At 43.4% G+C, this 18,740-nt stretch overlaps 1 protein-coding gene across 1 annotated transcript in view; it reads left to right on the top strand.

Moving 5' to 3' along the window:
- Nucleotides 1-1,994: 1,994 nt before the first annotated feature.
- Nucleotides 1,995-18,740, top strand: part of CNIH3 (cornichon family AMPA receptor auxiliary protein 3) — a 57,257-nt gene continuing 40,511 nt past the window's right edge. Inside the window, exon 1 of the mRNA XM_033055183.1 lies at nucleotides 1,995-2,152. Coding sequence (XP_032911074.1) covers nucleotides 2,072-2,152 — 81 coding nt within the window. The 5' untranslated portion in view covers nucleotides 1,995-2,071. The remainder of the gene's footprint in view (nucleotides 2,153-18,740) is intronic.

Here is an 18,740-nt window from a genome sequence, read left to right as displayed (position 1 = left end):
GAAGAGCTCCAAATAAATAGCTGGAATATTAATGAAGATGAGAGTGAAAAACAGGGGAGTATTTACCTTGGAGTGTGGTGCTAAACTGAGATTTAAGGGTTGTTTCTGTTCCAGTCATTTATGATAGCTACACTAGATTTGTATTTTTCATAGGTATGCATCTATATTTGCGGGGGTGTGTACATATAAATGCTCCAGAAAGAAATATTTTATTTTCATTTTATTAGAAGCATCAGGTGTTTTCTGTGTTGAATCTTGACATAGGCAATATATATCTCGATATTAAAATAACTATGGCAAAATAAATAAATTAATATTCCCAAAGATGACTCCTGTACCTCATTTACTGCTCTTTTCAAAATGAGTGGTTATGAATAAACCATTTACTTCCACAAGTATATGCCCTGCAGGATTTCAGATACGAAAAAAAATTTAAAAGGTCAGAGAATTACAATAAATAGGTTTACTGCATCCCTGTATAACATGAATCTCATTTCTATTTGCCATGTTCTGTCCTTCTTAATTAAAACATCAGACCACACGTACAGTCTGGAGCAGCTCAATTATGAAAGGTTAGATCCATCAGTTTATTCCTGATTGGTTTATTAATTACTGGCCTTGACTCTTGATTCAAGTCAACACTCTTGTCTCAGGATAAAAGTGCATATTATGTTACAAATAATACACTGTACTTTTAAACAAAAATATAATGGAAACATTTACAAAGGAAGCTTCCATTGGACTTGGCTTTGATGGAATTATGTTCTCTTGTGCCATGAAGTCTGACTTTCGCAGGTGACCACTGGCAAATTTCTAAACAGTGCTGTTACTGAATTCCTTTAATCCATAAAAGGAATGAAAAAATGCTGTGAGCTGAAATTCTGTCTCAGTTTTATGAGGCTGTTTCAAATACATAACTTTCATCCGTGTTTTTCAAGATATTTTTAAATGGGACTTCTGATGGTTCTCTGGTATTTTTTCATGAAAACTTTTTGCTTGCAAACCTGCTGTACTGTGCCAGCTGATGGTCTCCAAAGAAGCGGAAGAACTTTTGACCGTAAATCTAAACCAGGTCTGCAGAAATGGCTAAATTGTATCTGGAGACACTGTGGGTGCTCTTCAAGACAAGGTACGCAGGGATCCATGCATTAAAGATAAGGCAGGAGCTTGCTCTTCCTTTGTTATTTTATATATGTACTTCAGCAGTTTGATATTGCATATACCTGGAAGCAGTAGCTGTTATAAGAAAGGCTTTATTTATACACTCCAACAGTAAATGTCTTTTTCACCTGATGGGAATAGGCAGACTGATCCTGCTTTGCTAAACTACTCTGCTTTACTTCATGAGCTCTTGGGCTGGGTTCCTGTCCCTTCTCTAGCAGAGGATGGACACTCCACCGCTGGTCCACTCACTGAGCCTGGGGGGTGTTCCACCCGATTTAACTGACCCTGAAAGGAAAAAAAAAATAAAACAAAAACTTTTTAAAAACCCCATCAAAGCGCTTCAAGTTTAGGCACATAATTATCTTCTCAAGATTTGGCCTGAACTGATCCCAGCCTACGCTCCTTCCTCTCACGCTGTCGTGACAGGATTTCAGTCAGGAACACGCGGCTCCCGCGGGCTGCAGACGCTCGAGCGGCGGCAGGAGCCCCGCACCGCCGAGCTCCGGACCCCAGCGCATCCGGATCCCAGCGCATCCGAACTCCAGCGCATCCGAATCCCAGCGCATCCCGACCCCCAGCGCATCTGTACCCCCAGCGCATCCGGACCCCAGCGCATCCGAACCCCAGCGCATCCGAACCCCCAGCGCATCGGAACCCCCAGCGCATCCGGACCCCCAGCGCATCCCGCCCCGCACCGAGGGGACCCGCCCCTGGCGGCCGCCCACCGCGGCGCCTCGGCGGGGAGGGGATCGCGGCGGAGGGGCCGGGCCGGGCCGGGCCGGGGGCGTTGCGGGGGTCGGGGCGGGCCCGGCCCCGGGTGCGTGCGGCGCTGCCCGCCCCGCTCGCCGCCGCTCGCCCGCTGGCACATCCCGCCCGGCGGAGGGGGGCGAGGAGCGCTCTCCCCGCCATGGCCTTCACCTTCGCCGCCTTCTGCTACATGCTGTCGCTGGTCCTCTGCGCCGCCCTCATCTTCTTCGCCATCTGGCATGTGAGTACCCCGGCCCCGCGGCCCCCGCGCTGCGGGCGGCTCCAGCCCCGGTGGGGAGCGTCCTGCCGTGAGGGAGCGGGGCGGCTCCAGTCCCGGTGTGCAGGGTCCTGCCGTGAGGGAGCGGGGCTGAGGCGGGGGCCAGCAGCCCCTCGCCCGGGCAGCTTGGGCGCAGCATCCCGCGGCGGTGCCGGGGCAGACGGAGCTTGTGAGACCTCTGCGTGGGGGACGGTGTTGGGTACATTGCTGCGGGTGTGTGACGGCTTGGACTCTGTGACACTTGGGTTCTGTGACACTTAGGCTCTGTGACACTTGGGGTCGGTGGCGGCCTGGGGTGGGTGGCAGCCTGGGCTCTGTGGCACCTGGGCTTTGTGACACTTGGGGCGTGTGGCAGCCTAGGTTCAGTGACACTTGGCGTCTGTGGCACCCTGGGCTCTCTGGCACCTGGGCTCTGTGACCCCTGGGCTCTGTGGCACCTGAGCTCAGTGACCCTGGGCTCTCTGGCACCTGGACTCCGTGACCCCTGGGCTCTGTGACCTCTGGGCTCCGGGACCCCTGGGCTCCGTGACACCAGAGCTCTGTGGCACCTGAGCTCTGTGACCCTTGGGCTCAGTGACCCTGAGCTCTGTGACACCTGGGCACTGTGACACTTGGGCTCAGTGACCCTGGGCTCCGTGACACCAGAGCTCTGTGGCACCTGAGCTCTGTGACCCTTGGGCTCAGTGACCCTGAGCTCTGTGACACCTGGGCACTGTGACACCTGAACTCAGTGACCCTGGGCTCCGTGGCAGCCCGGTCCCCGTGCCGGAGCGCTCGCAGGCTGAGCGCTGCCCAGCCCCGCGCTGCTGCGGGCTCGGCGCTGCCCGCGGCTCCTCAGCCGTGCCCGGCGGAGCTCTCCCGGGAAGCGCAGCTGCTGCTCTCGCCTGCCAACAGAGCGCTGTGCCGGGGAAAGCGCCCCGTGTCTGATGGAGCACATACGGTGTTTTCCTTTCAGTAATTGCTACATTAATTGCTTCCTAAAAAAGTCGGAGTTGAGTGGGAAACTCATCCTTCTGATGCGTGACCCGCATACTGCTGTCCACCCTCATTAATTGAACTCCACAGGGCTGGTGCTCGTTCCTTGCTGTTCACTGGGTGTCTGTGCTAGGTGTGTGTAACTCAGGAGATGTGAGATCATTCTAATGCATAACTTGCGATTCTTTTGAACTGTTACATATTTGAGAATGAATTCCACTTTATGTGTGCTACACGGTAACTCCACGCTGTAAGCATTCAGGATGGAATAGGATAAGTTGGAAAATAGAGCAAGTCTCATGGATGCTTCTACAGCTACCTGATGGAGTATGATTAAAAGAAAAACCCTCCTTGACTAACAAGCAAGGGAGATGCAGAATTTATTTTTATTGAAATTAAAGTAAAGCTGCTAGCTTAGTTGTATTAGCTCTATGAGAGAAATCTTTCTGTTGTGAGAGTGCTTTGAAATTTAATTATTTTGTACTCTTTGTGGGACTGTTACAAGTTTGTTTTTTGTTTGTTTGTTTTTAAATGAAGCAAACCACAAAGGTGTGTGATGATAGTGCCAGGTGCTGTTGTGATGTCAAGTACTGCAAAGCTGGAAAGGATCTCTAGTGCAGCCAGCTACTGCACTACTCTGAAAAAAGGAGTAGTAAAATTTAGATTATTACTCATGTTTTCTCTCCTCCTCTTCTGCAAACCTTTAGGTCTCTGAAAGTGAGAATTCCACAGCTTCCTCAAGGGGCTTAGACTCAGAAGTGTGCTCTCTTTTGAATCTCTAGCTACAAATTAAACTGCAGCAATTTTAATGGTTGCTTTATATATTTGAAGTCTGTCACTGTGTCCTCTTTTTCTGGGTCTGGAGTGGTCATCATGTGAATTCATAAAGGATTTGTAGCAAATCTGGCAAATTATTCTCCCATAAATAATTGCAGTTACTGCAAATTTACTCTTAGTGAAACATTTTTTAAACTTGCAGTCTATAAACTCATGAAGAGCAATCCCTCCAGTACGAGAGCTCTGTAAAGGCAGAAGGAAAACCTTTTCTCAATACACATATGTCTATGCTGCATGTTTCTTACATCTGTTAAAAAACTGTTGAGGGATTGAAATGGAAAATGGCTGGAAATGCTTTTCTGTTGTAAGAGAGGAAGAATTGGCACTATCTTTCCTAGTAAATAGGAAAAAAATCTATTAAAATACATGGTTTGGGAAGGAAAATCATAGAATAACAGATTTAACACCCTGCCAAAATAAAATTTTAGGCGTACATGCTATCCACGTAGACAGAACACAAGGATTTTTATTATCCTTTCTATAAGAACTGGTACAGTCTGGTTTCTTCTGTAAGTTATGTATTGAGTCATAGGAGTTTCTTTTACCTTAAGCATCTCAGTTGTGAAAATCTTCCCAAGAAACAAAACTCCTACTCCATTCCTGTGACCTGATTTTTCTTCCACTATAATATCCTGGTAAGGGATGTTAAATATACTGTACATAGGTTCTAATAATGGCAGAGTACTGTTTCAATAATTTTTTTTTCCTGTTTACTTTTTTAAAAAGACATTCTGCTGCTAAGTATAAGTTGGTGAATAATCTGAACGTCCCATCACTTTGGCAGATTTCTGAGAATGAGAATTTATATTTTGTAAATTATTTTAAAGGATAAGAAAAAACTGTCGCATTTGGTCTTGATATTGTTCAAACCTGAAGCTGAGTGAAGTTTGGACATATATCTGGAATGATTTAACAGCAGGTCAAATAAAACTTCATTTTCTTCCTGCTGCCAAGTCAGATGAATTATATTTTTTTTGTTCATATTGATCTCATAGGTTCAATAAAAACTGTACAATCAAAACAAGAGAGTAAGATGAGGATTTTTATTTTTGGACACTGCTTATCTGGTACCTTTCCTCTAGAAAGTTAAAGACTGTGCTTCTTGTTCTTTGGAAGCAGATAGAATGAAGCCAGTCAGAGCATTTTAAAGGAATTGTAAACAAAATGCACACAGTCCTCCAGCATTCTGGAATATATTGTAATTTTTTTCCTGCCTCTGGGTTATCTTGTTGTATAGGTAGCCAAAGGTGTCTGTCATAAAAAACCTCCCAACAAAACTAAATTAAATATTATCAGAAACGTTTCTTTAGACTCTGCACAAGAATTATCTTCATGTATTATTGCTGTAATTTCACTCATATATATTAAATGGAAGAAAAGGACTTGAAAATCTCCATGTACTACATTAAACCAATGTGGCACTGTGGTAGACTAATTTTTAAAGCATTTAGGTTTTTCAGTGACCACATTACCTCTAGCTGTAATGCCACAGTGTTAGAAACACCATCTAGAAGTGTGTGGTGCAACTAACAGCAGAATTTGGTCTAGGAACTACCTAATTTGATATCCTCTGGTCTTGTTGTATGCTCCTACAAACTATCACAGACACTTCGTTTTGCTGTCCTCAGCTCTTGTTCTTCTTTATATGCAGCTTTTTGCTGAACAGTTTTATTCCATTCCTGAACGATCTCGAACTAAGATTTTGGCTGAGCCGTGTCAAGTCTGTTTGAGGTCCCAACAAGGCTTGACACACCACATTCATTTCTAGCAGAGCTCCACTAAGGTTGTGTCTCAAGTGAAGTTAACTAAAGTTGACCAAGTTGTGCCTTATTTGTTCTCAGTTAAAAAGGGATATGCTTGTGTTGAGTCCTGCAGCACTATATTATCTTTCAGCATATTGGTTTTGAGTAATCTGAGTCCTTCCCTTCTGGTGATATTTTAAGATGAAAATGCTTGCTTTGAGATTTGTTATTTAAAGGAAAGCTTTAAGAAAAGAGCTTTCCAAAGTGGTCCATCTTCTAATACTATGGCAAAACAATTCATGAATAGCGAGAACACTACTGTTAAAAAGAAAACAATTTCCATGGTGCACCATCTCTTTTTCAAGTTGTACAAGTATATCTTCTCATGTTACTGCTTCATAACCTAAGGATTGCCAGAAAGTATCAGAGGCATCGTGCCAGTGAAAAAAATGGCAGTGCCAGCCTGAGAAGTGGTACCACACTGGATGCATTTTGGAGTATTTTGATGTAGTTGTGAATGCAGATGAATCCAGGAACAGCTCTTTCGCATAGCAAGAACAGTGTGTGTTGAAAGTGATGGCAGCTACTTGAGCCAAGCATAAAGGAGAATAAAGCAGCAGAAGATGGAGCTTTTTTGGTTTATGCCCCCTACACCACCTTATTTTTCTTTTGAAGTGTGAGGATAGTATTAATCTTGTTAAACTACCTGAAGATAACTTTGGCTTCACTTCACAGTTACAAGTTCACAAGTATAATTAAAAACAGTGGTAGGCAGTGACTGAACAGAGTAATATAGGGTAAGATTGACTTGTAGTTTTAATCATAGCATCCTTTTTTTTTGCAAACAGCAGGGAAGGAAGCCATTGGAATCTGTATTCAGTGTTGTTTCTGCTAATGGCTTTGTATGTTATATTTATCAGACACCTTGAGTTACCTATGCCTTGTTTTCTCATTTGCTAAGTTTGAATAATGGAACTAAACTGCGAGTACTGCCTGTCACTTTATTTAAGAGCTATTCCTAAAATGTCTTTGCTTTCTGACAGAAGGTGCTATACAATATAACATGTTACCACTTCTGTTTTTTGTCACTGTGCTGTCCTGGTGATGTGGACTGTGTTTTATTAGCACTCAAGTTGCAATGGCTCAAGTAAAAAATTCAAAAGCTCTCAAAGTGTTATGGATGTGCAATTAGGTGAGTGTTTGGTTTTTGACTTAGGCTTCCTCATAAAATTCCTAGCCTAATTTTTGATAAATTGTACAGCCTTAATTTTGAATGTACATAAAAAGCACATAAGCTTGGCTTGATAGCAAATTCAATTGAGCAAAATGCTTTGGTCACAAATCGTGCACAGGTCTATCAATGTTCTCTGTGTATGTATGTCTTACTGTTTCTGTAACTGAGGTTTGGAGGAGAGCTCTGCCGTACCTGAAACCTGTAAAGAGATCTATGATCCAACTTCCACCTAACCTGGTGAAAGCTACCACTCATCTCAATTAAACCTGCTTGCAATGCTTTAGAAAGAAATTTTAGAAAGAAATTTCCTTGCAGACTTGTGGTCAAGCCTGAATTTCTTTCAGATATTGAAGTTCTGTTCTTTAATGAGTCATTAATACATTTCTCTGAGAATGTTGGATAATTATGTGCTTAAAAATAAAATCAGATTAAGGCTTGATGAGGGGGAGCGCAGATGCTGTTGCTGTAAGTTTTACTTAATTCTTGAAAATGTCTTTTTTTGCCTAAGCAGCTAAGCACATTGTCCCTGAAGGGTTTATAGTCAGGACAGTTTAAGGAATGAGTTTGATATTTCCACTTTTTTTAAAGACAGAGCACAGATTGCTCTGGCTATAACACAGCTTGACAATTCCCTTACAACTTTTCTTTCAGAAGTTTGTCACATTAATGCTGACAGACAGATATTAGGCTGGGCAACACAGGCTATGGAGCAAATTGTTATCTTATATATTGGGAAGGAGGTATATCTCAGTTTAGTAACCTTGCCATGCTCAAATAATCATTTAAAAGATCATAGAAGTCTGTGGGCTCCAACACAAACTTAAATACTGTGGAAAGGATCTCTGTGTATGCTTGTACTGTCACAATGAGATATATTTGGAGAAAGATTTTAAATTGTGTGTGTTTGCCACTGGCTGTAATTCTGGATGCCTCACAAGTCACAGTGACTCCATTATCTGTGTGAAATAAATTATTCTGTGGAGTCTCGTGCCTCCCACAATATGTGCAGAGAGCTATTTAAATGTTATTTGGTTGTCACATATCTGAGGGGTTTTTGGTCTTAGGATTAGTTGTAAAATCTACTTACTAAAAGGATTTGTATCCAAATTGGTAAATAATGTATTTCTAGTGCCTTTAGATAACTGCTGTGCTTGTTAATAAGCAAGGCAATATAGCTGTCATATTTTATTAGACCATGAGTAAAACTCTCAGATTGAGTTGGAGACACGAGTTTATAGCTCATTACGTGTGTTTGTTTATTCAGCCACCACATACTACATAAATCACATTTAAAACATTGAATTCAGCCCTCAGACCTCTGGCTTAGTGGTTTACCCTCACCCCAACATAAATACCATTTTAGCAAAGTATTTTTCAGAAGGAGAAAGAGATGCTCAGCAGAGGATGTTCTCCATACAGATAACAAACATCTCTTTGGCCCATTCCTCTTTGTCAGTGCCTGTGACATGCCCCTCATTTATAACCAGTGTGGCTGCTGACAGCTGGCTAGGTCTCACTTAAGTTATAAACTGGGGATACTGGGAGGCTTCCTCTTCTGGTGATGGTAGTTTGGAAAACATTTCCAATTTCTGTGGAAACTAGGTGTCTTTCCCACATGAAACAGGTAAGAATTATTGTTATTTCACTCTGAAAAGAGTCACTTAAAGTCACAGGGTAGAGTCAGCTGATAGGGTAAAGGCAGAAGAATGTCAAATGCAGTTTGATTTACTAGGTCACCTTCCTGTATTTCACAGTTGGAAGTTCCCCTTTAAAAATTCGACTTGTGACTGTGATGGTGTGCAGAGAGCAAGAAGAAATTTTATTAACAGAACGGTTCCTGGATAGTAATTACAACTTCAGAAATGTCCTGTTCCTGTTTAAAGAAATCATAAAAGGTTCATAGAATAATTTTGATTGGAAGGAATCTAGGAAATCATCTAGTCAAATCTCTTCTTCAAGGCAGACCTAATTTGAAGGATAGGCCAGGCTGCTCAAGGTCCTGTCCAGATCACTTACGAATTCTCCATGGGCAGAGAGATGAAACACTGCCAGATGGATGAGGGGAGAACAGTGGATATTGTCCACCTGGACTTCACTGTCTCTCACAACATCCTTGTAGGCAGACTCAGGAAATGTGGACTGCATGAGTGGACAGTGAGGTGGATTTGGAGCTGGCTGAATGGCAGATCTCAGAGGGCTGTAATCCATGGCACGGGACAGGCCTGTCACAAGTGGTGTCCCCTAAGGGTTGATACTGGGCCCAGAGTTGGTTTAACTTTCCCATCCATGACTTGGAGGAAGGGGCAGATGTGTCTTCAACAGGTTCACTGATGACACCAAGCTGGACGGGGTGGCCAACACCCCTCAGTGCTGTGCAGCCCTTCAGAAGGACCTTGACAGGATGGAGAAAAAGGCAGAGAAAAACTGCCTGGAGTTCAGCAAGGGCAAATGCAAGGTCCTGCACTTGTGGAGGAATAACCCCAGGCACCTGCACAGGCTGAGGGTCAACCTGCTGGAAAGCAGCTCTGTGGAGAAGGACCTGGGGGTCTGGTTTGACAACAAGTGTCCCTGAGCCAGCAGTGTGTCCTTGTGGCCAAGAAGACCAATGGTATTCAGGGATGCACTAGGAAAACTGTTGTCAGCAGGTCAAGAGAGGTGATCCTGCCCCCCTGCTCAGCCCTGGTGAGGCACATCTGGAGAGCTGTGTCCAGTCCTGGGCTCCTCAGTACAGAGCTGTGGAGTGTCCCTCACTGAAGAGATACCAGAACCACGTGGACACAATCCTGTGCCGTGTGCTCTGGTTTGACCCTGCTTGAGCAGGAGGTTGGACCACATGATCTGCTGTGGTCCCTTCCAACCTGATCCACTCTGTGATTCTGCAAGACTGAGAACTTGTTCCAGTACTTTACTCATTGCACTGTGAACTTTGTTTTCTTACACATGACCGGAATTTCTGTGGTGCAGCTTCTGACTTTTATGTCATCCTCATGGTACATTCCTCTGAGAAAAGTTTTGTGCTGAATTCTGTGGAACCCACCCCAGGAAACTGAATGCAAGATTATGGAGCAAATCCTCCTAGATGCCATGCTAAGGCACATGGAAAAGAACAAAATGGTTGGTGACAGCCAACACGGCCTCACTAAGGGCAGATCACACTGAGAAATTTGGTGACCTTTAACAACAGGATTACAGTGTTGGTGGATGAGGGAGGAGCAATAGGTGTCATCTGCCTGGGCTTGTGCAAAGCATTTGACCCTGTCCTGAATGACATCCTTGCCTCTAAACGGGAGAGACATGAATTAGAAAGATGAGTAACTCAGTGGATAAGGAATTGGCTGGATAGTTGCAATTTCAGAGCTGTGACCAACAGCTCGATTGTTGAGACCAGTGACAAATGTTGTTCCTCAGGGGTTGGAATTAGAACCAGTGCTGTTAAACCTCTCTGGTGAAACAGAAAGTGGGACCAAGGTCACCCTCAGTGGGTTTAATGACACCAGGCTGTGGGGTGTGGTCAGCATATGGGAGAGAAGGGATGCCATCCAGAGGGACCTTGGCAGCTGGAGAGATTCACAGAATTCAAAGGATGACTGGGTTGGAAGAGACCTTCAAGGTCATCGAGTCCAAGCCATGCCCTAATACCTCAACTAGACCATGGCACCAAGTGCCACATTCAGTCTTTTTTTAAACACATCCAGGGATGGTGACTCCACCACCTCCCTGGGCAGACTATTCCAGTACTTTATCACTCGTTCAGTGAAAAACTTTTTCCTAATATCCAACCCATATCTCCCTTGGTGCAGCTTGAGACTGTGCCCTCTGGTTCTGTTGGTTCTGCCTGCAGAAAGAGACCAACCCCACCTGAGCACAACCACCTTTCAGGGAGTTTTAGAGAGTGATAAGGTCACCTCTGAGTCTTCTTTTCTCCAGGCTGAACAGCCCCAGCTCCCTCAGCCGTTCCTCACAGGGTTTGTGTTCCCAGCCCCTCCCCAGCCTCATTGCCTCCTCTGGATGTGCTCAAGTGTCTCCACGTCCTCCCTGAACTGAGGGGCCAGAACTGGACACAGCACTCAAGGTGTGGCCTCACCAGTACTGAGCAGAGGGGAAGAATGACCTCCCTGCTCCTGCTGGCCACACCATTCCTGATCCAGGCCAGGGGCCATTGACCCTCTTGGCCACCAGGGCCTGTGTGAGCCTCGTGACATTGAACACGGCCAAGGACCAGATCCTGCACCTGTGTCAGGGTAATCCCAAGCACAGACACAGCCAGGGTGAAGAATGGATGGAGAGCAGCCCAGGAGAAGGACTCAGGGACGCTGGTTGGTGACAAGCTCAGCATAACCTGGCAACGTGTGCTCACAGCCCAGGAAACCAAACGTGACCTGGGCTGCATCAAAGGAGGCAGGACCAGCAGGTCAAGGGAGGGGATTCTCCCCCTCTGCTGTGCTCTTATGACACCACACTTGGAGTGCTGTGTCCAGCTCTGGGGCCATCAGTGTAAGAACTACATGGCTGTTGGAGTGAGTCCAGTGTACTTCCACAAAGATGCTCAGCAGCCTGGAGCACCCTGAGAAGGCTGAAAGAATTGGAATTGTTCAGCCTGGAGAAGAGAGGCTCCAGGGAGACCTTACAGCACCTTCCAGTACTGGAACAGGGCCTACAAGAGAGCTGGAGAGGGACTTTTTCCTAAGGCATGTAGTGAAAGAACAAGAGGGAATGGCCATAAAGAGAGGGTAGGTTTAAATTCAGAGAGGCATCAGTGCACCTTGTGAAGGCAGGACAAAAGTCTTCATGTTTTTTCTGCTTCCCATTGAAAAGCTATTGCTATAAAGTAAGGATTTATTTTAGGAATGTCATTGTGGAAAGTTACATTAAAATCACAAAACATTTACAAAGGAAGTAGGTTTTCTCAGCAAGATACTGCAGGAGTGCTGAACTTGTGGCTCCAGTTTTAAAAATGTGAACACATGAAGCAGAACATAAGGGAGATGAAGAAGTTGTGCCATCACTGAATTCTTCCATTGTACATGGCTTACAACTCCCTCACCAATATAACAGGTCATGAAAAATCTGAATTGGTTTTTGGTCCTTTTGTATTTCTATGCTTTTGCAGGTCATGTCATATTCTAGCTGTCAAATATAGATTGGGTTTTTTGAAATACATCCAGAAGGCTAAGCACATTGCTGGAGAAACCAAAGGTTAAACAATTAAGGAAATCTTAAATGGTTTAAATAGTGATAATTAGTAACTTATAGGCTTTGCAATTATCTCATACCAGATAGTGTGCAAGTGCCAGGCATTGTTGATACAAGCACAATTTTTTTTTAATAGAATGACATTTGATTTTTAAAATGCGTTTAAATGCCAACCATCTTCACGCTGTGGGTGAGTCACAGTTTCAAGTGTGTAATTGTTTAGTCAATCTTCTGTTGCATTATTATTTTATCACGCTATGAGTTTGGGCTAAATAGTTTACATTGTATCACCATCTAACAAGAAACTTCTTTATACATTCACAGAATGGGCATTTATGAGCAAATATAAAGAAGGCTCCACTGAAATCAATTTGATTGCATGTACTTCAGAGTCGTTCTTCCCCCAGTATTATATAAACACTATTAGCAGATCCTTTAGAAAATTGATTTGCTGATCATCCAAGTGACAGGCCTGTTTGGAGCTATGCTGAAATGTATCCTTATGCTTAATCATACTCCTGTAGTTAAACTAAGGAGTGTATCTGTTCCTGGCTGAACAGATGAGGATGCTTTTTGGGTTGTTCTTACTTTAATCTCAATTTTTGGTCACTTCTACACATTGCTGTGTCCCTTTCCCTTTCTTCTTTTCTGCAGCCACAGCTCCAGTGCTGCTTTATTGCTTCCCCTTGCCTTAGCCCTGCAAACACAGCTGTGTGGCTGAAAGCTATTTCACATGTGTGTGTGTGTGTGTGTGTGTCTCAGCCTTGGAGTTATTTCCTCCAAGTTCTGCCTGGCCTCTTTTTGGCAAAGAAAGAAAACTTGGGAAGGTCTTTAATGTGGTCATCCCTGCCTGATGCTGCCTGCATTAGAAGAGCCCCTGTTCCATTGTCCTGCCTCTTGCTGGTCCAGCTGGGTTCCTGCTGTGCCACTGAAAGTCAGGAAGCACAGATCCAGCAGAATTTCTGCCTGCCACGGGCTTCTGAGACAGCATTAGTAGAACCCCCACTGCTGAGTGGGTAATGGGGAATAAAAATGACGTGGAAAAGGGGAAAATGGAGCTGTGGGAGGGAGGACTTCAGGGAGAAAGATGTGAAGGAAAGAGGAAGTGAGAGGAAGAAAATCTGTCTGTGAACAAGGGAGTAACAAGAGGGAAGATTGCTGTGTTCTCATTCTTATTTGGGAGGCAATTATTTGAGCAGAAGAGGCTGCCTGAATCCAGAAGGTATTGTTAATTCAGGTGGTGGATGTTTTTGGACAGCCTGTGTCATGAGTCTTGTGTGTGGGTATGCAATGTGTGACATGCTTGAACAGATATTTTAGTGACAGAACCCAGATTCCTTTATGTGACTTCTAGGTTTTGGTGAATGTGCACAAATTGCTTCTGGTACGAATAGAGAACAAGGGAGAGGGGGAAAAAGTCTCAGCAGCAATGAGAAACCTGAGAGGAAAACTAAGGACTGTGTGGGGGAAAGGAAGGTAATGCTTCTCCCAAGCATGTATCAGCATAACAGAACTTTAAAATATCAAAATAATAACTTGTAGCAATATGTAGGAGTCTTTGGAAGCTCAAGAAAAGAACAAATTGTGTTGTGGTGATAAGATTGGATACTTGCTTAGAGACAGCACCAGCCAGCTGGCCAGTCTTTCACCCATGACTTTTATCTACTGATACTGAAAAGAATCTTCTCTTTTGATCTCATGCTCTTACCATCTTCTTTGGGACAAATATTTTTTCTAGTTGTACCTATTTTGGTGCATTCTCCCATCTGTTTACTACCCTTTCCCTGAATTTATTCTGCAGAAGCTGCCTGTTTATTCCTAGCTTTGGATTATCAGCTTTGGACTGTTAAGTAATAGAAGAAGTGCTTCAGTTCATTTTGAGAATAATTTATGAAGATGGAGCTTTGTGACTGTAATGCATCTGTGTGTTTCTCCTTGCATATACTGTAATTCTGATGAGAATAAAAAGACAAGTAGAAACATTGCATGGGAGCACACTGAATTTAAGGTGAAATAAATAGGAAATTATTTGTAATTTTGAGGGAAGACAAGGGCAGAAAAATAAACCCTCCCACATCTATAGGTAGGCAGTTGTCTTGCTTCCAGACAGACTAAACCAGCTATTGGTCCACTGTAATCAGACCACCATTCCTCCTACCATCTGCACCTGGCCAACCTCTTGTACAACCTCTGTGTTTCACCAGCTCGTGTCTAGCCTGTCCCCAGTCTGATGTGGAAAAAACTGGACAGTGAAGAATTTGGCCTATGCAAGTAGCAGATGTACAAATCTGTAGTGATGCATCTGTGATGTAGAGGCAGTGAGAAAGACATCAGAGTTGTTTAATTTCTTACTGTGTTTTCTTACTTGATATGGAATTTAGTATGAGGAGAAGCAAGGGCAAAGCAGTGCTATCTCTTGTGCTGAAAGCAGAGTTCCCCAGCCTCTCCTGGGCATGGACAGAAAATAATACTGCTTTCATCTCCCCCTGCTTGGCTGGGAGATCTGCAAACCAATTCATCTGCACTGGTTATTTTCTGAATCAGAGCCACAGATCTGAGTTTGACCCCTCAGCTGTAAAGCTTGGATCCAAATTCCCCTCATTTCCTCTTGGTCCATTGAAGAGATCAAGACTAGGGGTGAAGTCTTGGCCTAACTTTATACACATGCTTGTTCAGTTTATCTGGTCCTTTCCAGGACAGGAGAAAAAGCTGATGCAAGAATCTGTGTGACTTTGTTACTATGACCTTTGCTTCGATCAAGGGACTGGAGGATCTCCCTTATGAGGAAAGACTGAGGGAGCTGGGCCAAGGGATGACTGAGAAGGGAATTCATCAATGTCAGTCAGTATCTGAAGGGAGGGGGCCAAGAGGACAGAGCCAGGCTCTTCTCGTGGTGCCAGGCAATAGGACAAGAGGCAATGGGCAGAAACTGATGCACAGGAAACTCCACCTGGACATGAGGAAGGACTTGTTTCATGTGCAGTGACTGAGCACTGGAACAGATTGCCCAGAGGAGGTGTGGAGTGTCCCTCACTGGAGATATTCCATGTGGACACAGTCCTGTGCTGTGTGCTCTGGGATGATCCTGCTTGAGCAGGGAGGGTGGACACACTGTGGTCCCTTCCAATCTGACCCATTCTGTGATTCTGTGATGCCTTTTCTTAGTTTGCTGAATGTGAGGCTGTGACTGGGAATCCTCACATTGTTGTAACAGATTGTTTGCTATTCAAGTCCTGACCATCCAATGAAGTTAATACCTAACTGAGAAGTGACAGCGTTCCCAGTAATGATGTGTCAGTTTGATGTCACTGGTGCTCTGTCAATAACTGGTCCTGGGGTTTTGGTGCTGAACCAAAGAGATCAGAAGAGGTTAGATACTGAAATGTTTAAAAGGTTTTGATCTTGTTGTGCAAATCAAAAAACCTGTTTGTTTTATAAGGAATCCAGATTAAATACCCCATTGCATGTAGGAGGAGGAGACCATATGCAGGAAGAGAATATTGGCGGCGTACTTGTGTCAGAAGTACAAGGAGTGTGGGAGATTTATACTCTGTTCCCTATTGCTGCAGAGATTCCACCCATATTTCCCCCAGCCTACAAGGATGCATAGATTTTTTTTCCTTTGGGGCTGGTGGGAAACACTGTCAAATTCTGTTAAGATTTTAATGGAAAAAAGAGAAGACCACACGTACAAGCACTTGGGAATGCCAACCATACCTGCTACCTTTGTTTCAGACCCGGACAATAACTTCACCACTGACCCATGGAGTCTTCAGTCAACTGAGGTAGAAGAATTGTTTCTACCATACTAAATGTAATTAAACTGAAGTATTGCATCTCTTTGTAGAAAAACATTTCCATTCTGTTCAGAACCATGTGGTGTACTCACCAGTTGAGGTGCTAATTGAAAATGTGGGGTTTTTTTCTTCATGTTGGTAGCAAGTGTTTGTGTCCCACTGAGGGGTGACTTGTGGGGTGTGTTTGATTCACAGAACACTGCTGGTTTCTGAACTGCTCCCCTGTGGTGAATGCAGTAAAGTAAAGGGTTTTTTTAAAAAAAAAAAAAAAATAAGAAGAAGAAGAGCAGTCGTGACAACAAAATGATGAAATCCTTTGGGAGAAATCCTTTGGGAGGGAAGGAAGGAAGGATGGGAGTCTGGACTTACCTTAAAAATTCCTCCTCCGCTTGTGGTCTGTTTGGAAATGTGTTCTAGCTGCAGGGAGCAAAACTATTAACCTATTTAGAAACAGGCTCTGTACAGCTATATTAGCATCATCCCTCCTGCACAGCTTGCTGCTTGTCTTCCTTCTCTTAACAAAATGCACTTTATATGTGCACAGCTGATTTTTGTCTGGCTGGATTTCAGCTGGTGTAGACTGGAAGACAGTGAGTGGGTATAAAGTTGTGATAAAAGCACAGGTCATCTCTGTCTGTGGTCAATCAGTGGGACATTTGTCTCTCTGCTGCAGGAGGGGGTTGACATCTCAGTTTCAGGATGACTAGGGAAGATATTTCAGTATCTGTGGTGAGCGACTGAAATCTGTGACCAGAATCCTGTTGTTAGCCAGTAAGAACTGTTTCACCTTGCAGTTAGATGAAATTATTTTTAAAAGCCCATTTCATAGCAGTTGTAGAAATCTGTCAGTAGATGCTTGTCATATCATCCTTCTGGAAACGTTGCGTGCACAACAGAATTTTGCAGTTGCTGTGGGTTTTTAGTGGTTTTGTCAATAATATGAATTCTTTGCATTCAGGAATCAGGGTGCTTTTCCAAACTGTGATCTGCAGTATTGCAATAATGACAGGTACCATGGATGTAGCAACATTCCAATCAAGGCACTCAAAGCTCTGCACAGTGTGATTGTATTCCTGAAGACAAATTTCTGTGTTTTTCATGCTGTAGATGTAGTTTTTCATGCTTGTTCTAATAGGTGTGGACTGTTTTGGGCAGCTACCAAATAGTTATTCTTAATTCTTAGTGGTTTCCCCTGCACCCCTCTGCAGGCTTGGAAATCTGATTTCGTGTAGCTGATGCAGTAATATTGCTTTTGTCCATCTGTATAGGATTGGCATGGTTTTAAATTGTTACATTTTCACTTGTACAGTTTTTATCTATGCAGGGGAATAAATGCAGAGGTATAAATATAGCAGTGCAGGCTGGCATGTTTGTGCACACATGCTCTCAGCAAAAGAGCCTTCCCCTATGGATTTTTGTCAGTATTTACTTGGAGAAGTATAATTACACCTCCATATTTCCATAGGTAGGTAGGAAATAATTTTGAGTCATGTTTACAGAATTATGCATTTTTAAATTTGCATATTGGACTTACTATTGGAAAAGCCTTAGGATAGGGCTTAAATACTTAAGAAATTACACTAAGGTTTTCATGACTTTAGTTAGCTCAAGCTTCCAGTTAGAGCCTAAAAAATTAAAATCATGTTGTCCTAAATGTAGCATCCTTTTACAGACAAAAGAACTCCAGTAAAGAGATATAGACTGAGTGATCAGGTGTTTTGCAGCCCTGGATGGAGCCACATTTTGGATTTCTGTGTGGAGGGTTGTTTGATGGTGGCAGCATCTGAAGTTCAAGCTAAGTAGAGCAAGGAAATGCCATACAATTGTTAGTGTGAAATCTGACAAATAGGACAATTTTCTACCCTTGAGTGACTTAAAACCATTTGCAACCTTAATCCAAAAAGGCTCTGCTTAAAGCAGTGTTCTGCTCTGGAGATGAACAACAGCAAAACAATCTAGACAGAAGTGCATGGTTTCACTTCTCATGTTATTAATGTACTGACAGTATTCTCTGTTTCCCCTAAAATTGAGAGGGTGCAACAATCCAGAGGCTTTGGTTCTTCTGCCACTGATTCTGTAAATAATTTAATTTCTTTGAGCTTTATTTTTTCCCTTGTATAAAAAAATGGAAATTATATTTTCCTTCGTTAAGACCTTCATTGCCTCGGAGGCAGATTTTTAACTGCAAAGCATTGTTATTGTTGTTTACTTTTATTAGTATGTGGTGAATTAATAACTTTGAAATGAAATAATTTGGGGAGAGAAAATAAAAGAAAGAAATGCTTTCCATCTCACTTTTTTCTTTGCCCTTGATTTGGCTCTATTGCTCAGGCTCTTATCACCAGCATTTCAGATCCACTGGACTGGGAAGCAACTGTGTTGCATGCAGAGGTGTGATGAAAACCAAGACTTGAGACTTCTTTCCTTTTTTAATAGGAGATGCTTCACAAATGGATATAGGCAGGAAATGCAACATGATAAAAAGCATAAAATTCACTGGAATTTGAGGCAGGTCACCCCTCCATTCATACAATTTTGAATTATCTTTCATGCTTGGTAGCATTAAGCAGATCATTTCAACCAGAGAACAAAGAGGGATGAAGAACAACTCATAATTAAATTTCTTGTTCAGGTTCATTTCCTATCATGATAAGAATTGGGTAGCAAAAAAAAAGTTCTCTCAATCTTGTTTGTCACTTGTTTGTTGTCCCTGTTCCCTGTAGCTCTTTATGGGCTCCCTCACTCCCTCATGTCAAGGCAGGGACGTATCTTCC

The sequence above is a fragment of the Catharus ustulatus genome, chromosome 3, assembly GCF_009819885.2.
Source record: "Catharus ustulatus isolate bCatUst1 chromosome 3, bCatUst1.pri.v2, whole genome shotgun sequence".
Classification (NCBI taxonomy): Eukaryota; Metazoa; Chordata; class Aves; order Passeriformes; family Turdidae; genus Catharus; species Catharus ustulatus.
The sequence above is the reverse complement of the archived record's forward strand: the minus strand, read 5'-3'. Positions and strand labels throughout refer to the sequence as shown.